General features: G+C 36.2%; 1 protein-coding gene across 1 annotated transcript; it reads left to right on the forward strand.

Annotated features, from left to right (window-relative positions):
* The first annotated feature begins 2,279 nt into the window (after positions 1–2,279).
* LOC113346294 lies at positions 2,280–4,756 on the forward strand. The gene is made up of 4 exons (XM_026589839.1): positions 2,280–2,622; positions 2,726–2,904; positions 3,748–3,780; positions 4,523–4,756. Exons 1-3 carry the CDS (start codon positions 2,292–2,294, stop codon positions 3,754–3,756), a joined length of 519 nt encoding a protein of 172 aa, XP_026445624.1. The 5' UTR covers positions 2,280–2,291; the 3' UTR covers positions 3,757–3,780; positions 4,523–4,756.
* Positions 4,757–13,809: the final 9,053 nt, after the last annotated feature.

The raw sequence follows: 13,809 nt of genomic DNA on the forward strand, positions 1-13,809 counted from the left end.
GCTTGGAACATGAAAACTTCATTCAGTGTGAGAACATTACAGATATGAGCTTATGCTCGACCTTTCCCCTTTATGAAACCTCTGTCGCAGATGAGTTACTCATATAGAGTTTATCGACATCCCTTATCCTCTGATAAGAGGTGAACAGGTCTCTGTTTCAACAAACATACTTAATGGCTGCAGAGTCCACCCACCAGTCTCTCACATTGGTTATTAAAATAACTTCCGACATCATGTCAATGAACTCTTTCTAATTTGTTTCAACTAAACTAGCATTAACTTTCTACTTATTAAGGTTTTATGTTGTCTACACTTTACTGCCGTATGGCCAGGAATCTTACAAACATAACAATCACCCTTAATTAAAGTAATGTCGGATTCAGTTTTACGAAACATACCTTTCTTATGAAGACTATGCTTAGAGTTGTGTTTGATGTTCTCGCCTTTGTCAGCTTTGGAAAACTTGTGTTCATCCACATGCGCCTGGAAACCATGTTCCTTTTCAATTTCATGTCACAAACTTCGTTTATACTCTGACCACTGACAAGGTAATTTCCCAATCACCTAATACACCACATCTCACAAATCTTAGTTCAGATAAAATATGAGTTTTGAAGATAATATCTAGATTTATAAACTTCGTTTGAACCACCATATCAAAATACTCATGGTTACCCCATAAAAACTACTTTAGTTAACAACAAAATTCTGCCCGTCAGAATTTTTCAGGAACGTTTCTCTGTTTTGTAAAATATCAATAAAATACTTTTACAACTCCAAAAATTATGAAATTTTACGTGGGTAACTATCAGGATGTCTACTACGTTGTGTCAAAAGGGTTCATCGAAATTCCTTCTAGGTTAAGAGATAAACTCGAAACTCTACAGCTGACCAAAAATTCGTTTTTGTTTTTCACTCCACAATTAACATCCATGATTCACAAATCAACCAACCATTTTCGATTATTACAAATTTTAATGTCTTAAGATTGTTGGGTGCAATAATCAAAAACAAGGAAAAATCAAATAAGCAAAAGTTATTGATACTTAGCTCCTTTATAATGGAAGTGATCGATTTGATGAAACGGACGAGCTCCCATATCTCCGCAACAACAACAAGGCAAAACTTTGGAAAAACAGAGTGAGTCACGTGTTCAACACGTTGCCCTTAAGACATTAGCGCCCGGCTACACTCAAGAGTGATGCTATAGCCCTCGCAGGACGGATATCTCCAGGATAAAACACTCTACTACACCTACTACTAGCATATGTAGTAGATGCTCAACTTGAGCTTGGCAACTCCGAAAAAACCATAAAGGAAAATCTCGAACACTTGAGAAAACAATATAAAATGTTTTTTCCCTTAGGGGTCCCTCTAAATATAGAGCAACCTCTTTCCCATAGATTTTACAAAAATAGTGAATTTGTTTATATAATTGACAAATACAACTTAAGAAGAAAAACTCCCCGATGTGGGACTAAAAGATTTATATAATTTCTTAAAACTACTAAAAATTGGAAACTCCACAATGTGGGACTAATAAGTTTCATTCACAAAAGAAAACAATAAATTATAATTTTTATTAAAACTTTAAAAAATTATTTTTTATTAGTCGTTTTCCAACACGCTTCAGTTGTTAGGAAGCTAAATAGAAAGGTAATAAAATTTCTGCTTATTTAAGTATAATGTTTTTCGCTAATGATGGAACAATGTTTTGGAACTAAATGTTGAAGTAATATATATACTCCTCTGTTCTTTTTTAATAGGCCGGTTTTGTTTTTAGCGAAATTTAAGAAAATTAAGAGAACTAATCATTGAAAGCGGTTTTCATGACACTTTCAATAAAAGAAGTGAAGTGAAATGATATTCGTGACACTTGTTAGCAAAAGAAGTAAAGTGAAGTGGTCCACATGACACTTGTCACCAAAAGAAGTTAAGAGAAAAGTGGTCCCAAAAAAATGAAAGTAACATTTGACTTTCCCAATTAAGAAACTAACCTATTTTTTTAAAACTTTTATTTATAAAAACTGGCCTATTAAAAAAATTCGGATGGAATATATGTTATTAAGTAAATTTGGTTGGAATATTGGATACCAATTTGGCTCGAGACAATCATACCACCAATTTGGAATTAAAGTTTGTGTTAAAGGAAATATAATAAACACCAACACTCACTTCTGTTTTTCTTTGTGCAGATGCTGAAAAAACCTTTGACCCCCTACAAATGTGCCAAAAAAGCATGGAAGTATTTTCAGAAGCGAAAAAAAGGTGACGATGACTTTTATTGTGCAATGGTATTCGGTGGCTACATTGCTAATTCCAAGAAGGAGTGTCCGGCAGATCCTGCATCAATTCCATCAGTCTACTATGCGAATCATAAGAAGGTGCGAGAGGTGATTGATCCTACTGACTGGACAGGAAATCGTGCTGATGAACAGAACTTCTTTGGGTATAAATGTAAAGGTTGCGGTCAAGATCGTGCGTATAAACGGTTGAAGTGTTTCGCCGATGAGATTACAAATGGGAACATGACTGTAGATGAGCACGAATGGCTCTTATTGAAAGCTATGGAAGAGGCTGTTGAGGATTCTTTTCCTTTAGTCGGTGGAAATATTACTTGTTGTAAGGTTTCTTTTCTTTTCTGTTTCTTTTCTTTTCTTTTCTTTATTAATTAGTTAACCAATCTTTTTATTATAATTCACCAAGTTAAACGTTTAATAAACAGTAAAGCACATCTCTGTCACTGGTGTCTCGGTTTTATTTGATGATCATTTTGATACAATAAAGACGAGGTTGCGTGAACTGAGACCACATGTTGATATACATTTGCGACGAATTTCTAAAGGATACAAATATGCTAAAGCACATAAATACATGAAAGGTCTGATGAAGGAAGTCAATGAGGTACATATTCTCTCTTAGTGGAATATATGTTTAAGACTGATTTCTTGATAATGTTCTGTAATTTCTTATGAATGCTTAGATTTACCCCAATCCTCTGTTTAATTAGTTTGTTTTCTTCTATTACTTGTGTATTTAGTAGTATTCACAAATGGAGTGGGATTGAGTTAATCATCAACTACACTATAGAATAAACTAAAGAGAATACCATTGTTGTTCTCATGTAAGAACTTCACAAATTGGAGTCTTAGGGAGATGGACGATACAAATTAAACTAGAGGATTTGTCATCCAGGCAGTGTACCAACTTAAAATGACTCCTCTTCTCACTCTACGAAGGCACTGCAATAAGTCAAATAGTAATGTAGGTAAAGAAGACATTCCAGAAAGAGAAGTCTTAGAATGGGCTGATGTTAGTTGTTTTGGATCTTCAATCGTAAGTCAAAAAGGGTGTAAAATACTTACGCTGTTTACGAATTGCCGAAATGTAACGCCCTTTTGGCGCTAACATGATGTACAACTTGTGAATTGCAATCAAATTTCACTATTATTTTTTTTCAAAATTGAGGCCGTTTGTTCTGATTTGCACTATAGCAACATACCAAGAGGAACCTTAGTTTTAGTTTTTTAGGAAAAAAGCAGCATCAATGAACTCAAAAATTTGCACATGTAGGTAGTGAAGGAGTTAGCTTGGTTCCTAACTTTTGTTGTTCAACTTTGTGTGATCTGGTAATGGATAATTGGATATCAATATTATGCATTTACATACTACATTGATCTGGAATAGATCTATTGTGCTGTGTTATTGTTAGTTGTGTTTAACATATCGCTTTATTTGGTGTTGTAGATTGTGTAGGCATCAACCCGCAGTGACGTGCAGGTGTGTTTCGTTTCGCTTTACTTGTTTCTGTGTCTAGGTTTACTCTTTCATGTTATGTTATTTTAGTTTATGACTACAGAGCTTTGCTTTCACTACGTGATAACTCTGAAATAAAACCAGATATTGGTTCTTGTTTAATGAGAATTGTATGCGTCGGCGTTTCTCTTCAGAGCCAGCTATCTTGGGTTCATAATCTTTATAATTGGTTTTTGACATCTTCATCTCTTTGTTGCAACTCTTTTTTATAACCCGAGAGAGCTTCTTTATGCTATGTTTTCACTTTTGATTACAAATGGATAAAATAGGTTGATCAGAAGATTGCCATCTTTGTAGACTGTAAACTACAGTTTGATGTGAGTTTACCATGACAAATAAGAAACTTGAATTTTCTGTAGATTGGCAACAAATTCATAAGTTTAGGAACTGAAACTTCTTAAAAAGCACCAAGTCTCGTTTTTAAGCATTTTTATCTAGTATTTGAATGAAAATGTTCCATATATGTTCAAATAGTTTTTCAAGCTGGAACGCTCTTGTTTTTTGTTTTTTTTTTTTGATAAGAGGAACACTTTTGTTTCTCGCCTTTCAAGTAACCTGATATATGATGCTGATCAGATTTTACAGTTTGCCTATTATCAAGCTTATGAACATTGTTGAAAAGTCTACTTGAATGGAAATAATATCCTAAAGAAAACTATGTTCATTAATTGTGATGGGCCCTCATCTTTTGCTTCTTATTTTGCAGGTACTGGGGGTGTGATTCCTGAGTGCTCAGGTTTTTTTTGTGGTTGCTTTTACATATCATCTTTGTTCAAATTCTTCCCCTGCAGCTGAAGTATGGGCTATATAAGTCATTGTCTTCTTCTTGCTCTTGAGCTCAATATCACTCACCTGACTGTAGATAGTCTTCTACTATAGCTTTTTGTAACTCTTCTGTGTCTGCTCCTTGGTACTTGAGAGTTCTCTTGCTTGACATTCACAACTTGCCCCTTTTCAAGCTGTTTTCTATTTAGTGCACAATTTTCGTGAATCTAACATAGGGAGCTTTAGCACCTTCGATTTTTGAGGAGTGCATTCATCACTCACCTCTTTTTATTTTGGAAGCATTCGTGGAAATTGCTATCAGGTCTAATATTCCACTTATTATTTTTGTAATCTAACCCACGTCGATTGGGGAATTTAAGCGTGCATATGAAAAACTCAAATACTTAATCAGAAGCCATTTGAAATATTGTGGTGGCTGACATTACAAGAACAACAACCAAGCCTGTAATCCAAACAAGTTGGGCTAGGTTAGAAATGCATGTAAAAACGGAAAGAGTATTATTATTATCATAAATCCTACTTTTGGTGTTCGTGAAATAGTTGTTAAAAAACTAAAAATTTAAAATGTCTTATCTTATGAGTAGCACATAGGAAATTTTATGTTTAGTTGTAAAATTTCCTAAGAAATCTTCAGAACGGAAGATCTTCATGCCACCCTAAGAACGTGTAATTGGGGGATATTAAAACTAATCGGGGATATGAATTACTTCCCCCAACCAATAGTGTCTGCTAAGGAGTGTTTTTGGGAACGAAAATATTAAAACACCTTTTGGTTAATTAAAAATCATTCTGAAAAGACTATATTATCCTTTCTCCTAAATTTAAATCTAAAACTTAAAATCAAATAACCGAATTCATCTCCCCCATTTTGTATTCTGTTCCGGCACACTCGATTAGAGTTAGGTTTTGAAAAAAAAATTCTTTCATCTTCTTCATCGTTCTTCATCGACGATTTATCGTTGATTCAAAAAAAAAAAAATCGTCGATTAACCTACCCGAATCCATAACAATGCCTCCATGAAAGAAATCAGATGCCCAATCGAAATCAAAATCGATTGCTCAACAAAAACAAGAAAAAAGGATTGCTTTGATTGCTCAAGAGCAAGAACAAGAGGCTTCGGACGATCAACTTGGTGATTATATGGCTTCTGTGAGAAGGTAAATGATTTTGAACTGTTTTATAAGTGTTTGAATCGATTTATATCATTGGGTTTAGGTTAGAATCGCGAACCCTAACTCAAAAAGTTGAGTCTCAGTAAGTTTCGGCACTGATTTTTGTATGAATATCATGCCGTTACTTAATCACGACATTGAATTTAGGATGAAGAGAATGTCGGTACTTAGTTACGACATCAATTTTAGTGCCAGCATGTAGTTAGTGAATCACTTGAAACTGAATGTTCTGTACCGACAATGAAATTAGGTTGAATACCATCCCGGTAATATGTTACGACATTGGTTTAAATTTATTCGATTACTCCGGAAGTGCAATTTTAATATATAGAAAACCCTCGGAATTTTTTATAAGTACCCGCATTGGTTTTAGGTTGAATGCTACGCCGGTACCTGATTACGGCTTGGATTTGATTTTTTTTATCTATGTGCCGGCATTGATCTTTTGGTATCCAGGAACTCCCTAGGAGTTACCTAAGACTACCGGCATTATTGACAATTATTCGACAATACCGGCATAGTGTCCCGGCATGATGTGTTTGTTAATATTCTATGTCATTTTTAGATCTCGGCATGGTCGATATATATTTCGTTAATTAATGTCGGTACTGATGATTATATGCCGTTATTTAGTATATCTATGCCGGTATTAAAAATGAAAGTGAGTTGTCTTATATTTATTTCGTGTTTCTTTTGATATAGGGCTAGAGCCAAGAAAGCTAACAAAGAAAAACTAAATATGTTGGAAATAAGAAAAGAAAGAAGGATGGTCTTGGTACTCCTCAGACTCTGCCTCCTTGAGAAAAAGAACAAGGTCGCAACAAGCGTTTGGGGGCATCTACAAGAGGTGAAATTTGGGAGAGTGGTCGTGACCGTAGAAAAATCGTAATCCGTGAACCTACCGGAACAGTTGAGCACGATGAGCAAGATGAAGAGTAAAGTGAGGAGGAAGATAATGAGGTTGATCCAAGTTAATTAGAAACCCAAAGCAAGTTTATTAGGAAGATGGTGGGCCAAGTGAACAACCGACACAAGCCAAGGGAAAAGGCAAAGTTAAAGTAAAAGTTAAAGGTTTGCACCTTCCTCATATTGGTGACATGATACCTGACCTTGATCGTGGTAGAATTTGGGGTGAAGCTTTGGATCCGTGAATGCTATTTGGCTACAAGGACACGTGGGCTCGTACTATCTATCAAACCTATGTAAGAATTTCTATCTCGTGCATATGTATTGTTTTATATTTATGTAAAATCTCTTAATCGTATTATCTCCTAATTGTAGGATCATAAGAAGGTTGTGCGTGTTTGCCGAAACCAAGACGCATCTCATTAGGATTTGTCTAAGGAATGTGAAGAGGTCCAAACATTAGTAAGGGATTCTGGTTTATATGGTTTGGTTGAAAATTATGTGAAGTGTGATTATGTGACAGTCAATTGCTTCGTCAAAAGGTATCATGGTGAAACTGATACCATGCACTTCCTGGTTGGGCAGATGACCTTGATCCTTGATGATGCTCAGAACGTTCTAGGCTTGAATGTTATCGACAAATCAATTGTCGAAGGAGATAATTTTCCGAACTAGAATGGTCAAAGTTGCACGCTCTTACTAACAAGTTGTTAGGTTGGGACTACAAAACTTCTGTGGAAAGCTTTTATGTATCTAAGAATAGTAGGACAAAGACAATCAAGCTGACGTTGCTTAAAGAGACCTTTAAAAACACGAATGCAAGAAGTTTGAAGGATGGATGAGACTTGTTATACAGCCGTTGTGTACCTGTTATTCATCTTTGGCACTAAGGTATTCCCTGACGCTAGTGGCAACAGGGTTAGTACAAAGCTGTTTCGATACTTGGATCTGTTGGAAGAGGTCTTTACCTATTCTTGGGGCAACGTGGTAATGTCATATTTGATGGCGGAGATGAGAAGGGCCTCAAAGGCGGTACAAACCAATTTGTCGGGAATTTCACTCTACTCCCGGTAATTATGTTTTTAAACTTATGTTCTTATGTATATTGTTCACATGTTCTATAATTTTTATTATGAACTTAGAAACAAAATTTATTGCTTCTTATATGTATCATTCCACATTGGTATAGGTGCGGGCTTATGAACACTTTCCAACATTGTTCACGAAATACCCCTTCTTGAAGATCAATAACCTTTCCGAACCCGAGGAGCCTAGAGCTAAGAGATACGAGTTTAACAATATTCCCAAGCCCGGTAACAATCATCGATTGACAGATATGAGATTGGCTCTGGGCGCGATGACTGCCAAAGAGGTTGTGTTCGACCCTTACAAGGAGGCTAGAGAGAACCGCCAAATTTTGAGGTATAATAACGTTGCATTTTACAATGGACCGTTGTTCCACCTAAAGGGATACGTTATGGATGATCCCCGACGTGTCATGTGGCAACTTGGATATAAGCAATTACCTTATCCCGAGACATCCTCTCTTGAAAGGTACGGAATTGATTGTTCTCTCAGCTTTTCAACTAAGCTGAAGTTGAGGGTAGAGTATGATCCAATTGCAGAACCAACACATTAGAGGGATAGGGAACCACATCGTTTGGTAGATATTAGTTACTGGGAGCTTGCAGAAAATGGTTATGAAGCCCACCCCAATGACATGTTTTATTACCTGGAAGAGTCACATCCTTTTGTCGTGCGTCCGGAAGACGTCAAAGTTCCACCCCAGAAAAACCTTCCCGCTCCTCCTATAGATGCACCACCTACGATGGCCGAACTTCAGAAGACTGCTGGATTATTTGTAAGTATTTTTAATTCCTTAGTCAATTAGTGTACACATAATATTATATTAGCATATATATACTAATTATGTGTTGGATGTATGAAACTAGCGAGGTCCACTTAGCAAGTTGGGGAAGATGTTTGGTTGCAAGTAAGAGAAAGGAGAGGTGATATCCATTGAAGAAATGAAGGAAGTCGTGGAAAAGATTGATAAAATGGAATACCCTAATGCCAAATCTTTGTTCGGGAAAACGAGGAAGGTGCTCGTGGCCAAGAAGCAAAAGATTGAGTGACGTACTCTTTAGTTGTGTTTCTTCATTTGGATGGTGGTTGCTATGTTTTGAACATTTTCGAACTTGTTTTTGGATGAACTCTTTAGTTGTTTGGTTTACTTTTGGTTTATGATACCTGGATTAAGAACATTTAAGCACAATTCAGTTGTTTGGTTGATGTTGAACATATTTAGATTTCTAGTAAAATGTTTTCTTTGTAGGTTTTCTTTACACCAGAAGCGTCGGCATTGAAATGTTTAGGTTCCACGGTGCCGGTATTGTTTCCGGCATTAAAAGTAATTAGAATTTTATGCCGCCACCGGTACCGACATTGAATTTTTTTTTTCTAAAACCATACTGGACAGTTGGGATGAAAGGGTCCAAGTTCCTGTATAGAATTTGGATAGTGACGGCATTGAAATATTTACTGAATTTGTGCCGGAAATCTGATTTTCTTACACTTGCATAGTTTCCAGAATTCCGACATTGGTTTGGATAAATCTACAATGCCAGTATTGATTATAGATCCGTTCTGAATGCTCTTTAATTCATTCCTAAGTAATCTATTACATTAAATTTGAAGCTTTAAATTAAAACATACTAAAAACATTTTAATGAAGTACTTTTGGTTTAAGATGATCTCATATTTAGTATCCCATTCTTTTTCAACAATCACGGAACCTTTGAGCCTTTCGCAAATATCTTTGAAGATATCGTCTGGAATCTCAGTGTAAAGGATCATCTTCATTGGTTCATCTTTTCTCTCAACATATTCCTTTCCCTTCATATAACACCCATCACATCCATCAATAGGCTTGCATTGGCCCTTGTGACCTTTTCTTGCCTCTGATAGTTCGACAGCTCTGTCAAACCACTGGAACTCATCGCATTTTGGGTGATTTAAACACCTTAGAAACATACTTCCATTTTCAGCATCAGCAGTTATTGCAATCCAAAACCGGTGTGTCCCATCACAATTCCTACACTTGGAATAAAAAATGGACAGGCCATGGCTAAATGAGAAGGAGACTTGCAAATTTGACAGCTGCAATGATGACTCTGTAAGAGAAAATATAATTAGTGATACGTTCTAGTAGAGAATATTTTAACTCTCGATAGTAATGGTGACTCTGTAAGAGAAGATTAGTAATGGCGAGTGTACTTACTTTGCAGGTAGAGCTTGATGGTAGTTTGTTTAAAGACTTTGTTGATGAATCACCCATCGCTTGTGAAACTTGAAACGTGATTGCTTGATCAATTTTCTCACTCTTGCGTTCTTGAGAGAAGGATTTTTGTTATTTGGTGGGTGCTTTAAATATTTTTTTTACCATGGAATGGTGGTATATTATATATAATGAAACTCTAGCGGTCATATTTTTTCAAAAAAAAAACTAGTCGTTTTTTTTGAATTCCACATGTGCCGGCATTGTCGTGTGTATAAAACCAAGCCGGGATTACTACCGGTGTTGTATGTTATAAAAACACCACGCCGGTATTATCCGCAGAATGGCCAAAGTTTCTGAATAAAATTGATCATATACCGGCATGGATATTTGACACAAAATCAACACCGATATTTGATCCGGCGTTCACTATATATTATCAACAATGCCGACAGTGAAAATTTCAAGAAATAAGATCGTTGTGGTAGTTTTCTATACATAGGGTGATCATATTAGAACCCAAATGGCCCAAAACATAGTGTTGTCTCTATCCTAAGAAACTTAGTTCCAAAGATTTGAAACCCTAAACTTAGTATAGCTTAGTAGAGAACCTACCCATCCACATACAACGAATGGCATCATTTGACTCTAAGGAAGATCTAGCAATCACCCAAGCATGGTACGCCGCAACCGGAGTTATAGATGACACTTCGTCCGAGAGCATGTGGGTGAAGATTTTCAACAAATTTATCCACGATTGTGGAAACCCAAAAGGAAAGACTGCTCAAAAAATCGAGGATAGGCATGCAGTCATCCTAGATCCGGTAGTTGATTTTCTAAACATCAAATACCAGATCGAGCATGCTAGCCGTAATAGCTTAATCCCTCAACAACTCGTAAGTATCTTTATGGTTTATTCGAAATATTCTAATTTTTTTCAATCCATATTTAACAAAAAACGTTCTTGTGTTGTTTTTGAAGCACGAAGCCGTGAAAGCGCGCTACTGGTGGAAAAGAGGGAAGCATTCACGTTTGATAAAAACGTCCACCACATGGTAACCAAAGTTGCGGAGTACCACAGCTGAGTAAATCGGAGACGGATTCTTCGTAAAAAGATCGGTAGGTTTCTTAGTTTTTGGTTAGGTTTTGTGGGTAGACCTCTATGTAAATCCTCACGAGAGTATAACTCGTCCACTAGGGTCACCTAAGGGTTCAAAGGCTTGATGCACGTGCTAAGTGCATCCGTTTTTCCGACGACAAGGAATAGATATGAAATAAAATTAAAATTCCAGCACAATATCTTTGAAATCTTTCTATGACGTCACAATGACGGCGTTGTATTGATACCAAATCCTATGCCAGTATACAGTGACAAGATGTAATGCTTCATGTGTACAAAATATAGAATACCGACATAGAATTCAAATACTACTCCATGCTGGCTTTATATTGCCAAGCACTGCCTTAAATTTTCGATGAACGCCGCGATCAAATAATTTGAAAAACTTAGATTCTCTGACATCATAACGGTAATATTATGTATTATGGCATAGCAATAACAATGCTGGCTACATAAAGTGAAAAAAGTGTCGTTGGGTTCTCATCTATTTATTGTAATAGAGTGACGCATTGGACTTGTTACCTCAAACAAAAAAAAAACTTTTTTTTTAGCTCCACCACATATCTCCAATGGCATATCCATCACCAACTACAGATTTCTCGTAGCCATGGAAAAAGAAAATCTTAAGAGGAACAAATTATCCTCTTTGATAGGAAATCAATCATCATCCACCACCAACTTTATTTCCCTTATACAAGAAAAACCACCAAGTCAATTGCCGCAATGGAAGAAGAGATACTTAAAAGGAGAAGATAAGAATAAGAGGCAGCAATAGAAGCGAAATATCGCAAAGAAACTAAAGAGGTATACGAACGTGTAAAACAGGCGAAGATAGAAGCGGGTGTTGAGGAAGAAACCGCATGGATTAAAAATTACTACATAGTATCGGATCTCCCGGAAGATCACCGCCCTTTAAACCTTTTTTTGGGTCTTGTTAGTTGTGGTCCTTATATGCCGAAGTTTGAGGACGGTAAGTGCAAGAAACGCAAAATGGATTACGGGGATGAGTTTGTGGCGAATCGAACAATTGTCCTCATAAAATTATGTCGCAAATACAACGATTTTATTGCAAAATACAGAGGGAATAGGTATCAAGCTCAGGAAGCATATACCAAGTGGAGAAAAAAGTCTTTAGGAATTTCGATGCTGCTTTGTTTATTGATTCTCGTTCCAAGAAATGATGTTAGTTGTAATTAGCTTAAGATCTTTCCATTTATGTGCTTAATCTTTTAACCTTTTAATATGAAAGTTAATATTATTATTTTCAGTTTGTGTGTTATAGTTATATTCAAAGTGACCAAGAATCTTTCTCAGTTAGCAATCAATATTTCAAAATTATCAAGAACCACTACCAGCATAGAATGTTAACCAAGCATATATGCCGGGATTATATACTGCCGGCGTCGATAATGAATATTAGACAACACCGTCATTATGACAGTTTGTTTCCTTTCAACCGTCATTAAACCCTTTGGAGTAACCGTCTGTCCCACCAAGTATCCCCTATTGTAACCGTCGGTTACAAACTCCCTCATTCCATTTATTTGACGGTTACAAACTCCTCAATTCTATTTAATCGACGGTTATAGAATGGAAACTGTTCCATCTTTCCATCTTTTTGTTTTTACTTCTCGGCTATTCTAAAAGATCTTCCAAAACAACTAAATTCCCTAATTTTGTTTCATCCTCTATACCAAATTCATACAATTATTCAAACCCAAATAAGAATGGGTCCTCGAAAACCTCCAGAAAAACCTAAACCTAATCCTGAAGGTGGTAAATCGAAATCAAAAGCGCAACAAGTGCACGAAGCAAGGATAAATCAAGCATCTATTGAACAAGATGATGATGAGGAAATAAAAATTTTGATGAGGTAAGTGATGTCTATGTTGATTTGAAGCATTCTTAAGGTTTATCACATACTAGAAAACACAAATTGAAACTTGCATGTTTAGTCTTTCTACTACAGTAAAAGAAAAAATAGAAATTGCAATTTAGTGAATTGAAATTCCAATTTAGTTTCGCCATATAATTCAATTTGAAAACCATGCCGGATTATATGTCTTGTATCCCCCTTTTATTGCATGAAACTACCGGCATAGAAATAGAATTGCCGTTACAAAGTGCCAGCTTTGTATATTTCATAAATCTCATGCCGTTTTTGATTTCCTACTTTTGTTAAATCTCTGTACAAATTTCCCATATTACCGGCATAATTTATCTGTAAATATCCACGCCTTCACTGATGCCAGTATTGTCGTTATGTTTAACATCCATGCCGGTTTTGATTTCCTTATTTTGTTAAATCTATGTAGAAAATTCCCACAATACCGGCATTGTATTTCAGTAATTTACAACGCCGGAACAGTTGCCGGCATTGTGTTTATGTTTACAATCAACGCCGGATTTCTGTATACAACTCAGTCAACATATTTTGTTATAATTTCCTGTCTTTGTACGCAAGTCTAAAGCAGAACAAATGATGAAAGGAAAGGGAAAAGCCGTTGAAGAAGGAAAACCTAAGTCTTCTCGGCCTCGACGTAGTCGAAATGATCCGGATCGTGGTAAGGTCATTATTCGGGAGCCTATGGGAGACACAAGCAGCGGTGATGATAAAGAGTGGGAGAATTTTGTACCTCCTGAACCAGCCCGAGCAGGTGACTCATCCTCACAAGGCTTAGGACAACCTGAAGTTGAAGCCGGTGAGAAAAAGGAAAAGAAACCATCAAAG

This window comes from Papaver somniferum, unplaced genomic scaffold, assembly GCF_003573695.1.
Source record: "Papaver somniferum cultivar HN1 unplaced genomic scaffold, ASM357369v1 unplaced-scaffold_99, whole genome shotgun sequence".
NCBI lineage: Eukaryota > Viridiplantae > Streptophyta > Magnoliopsida > Ranunculales > Papaveraceae > Papaver > Papaver somniferum.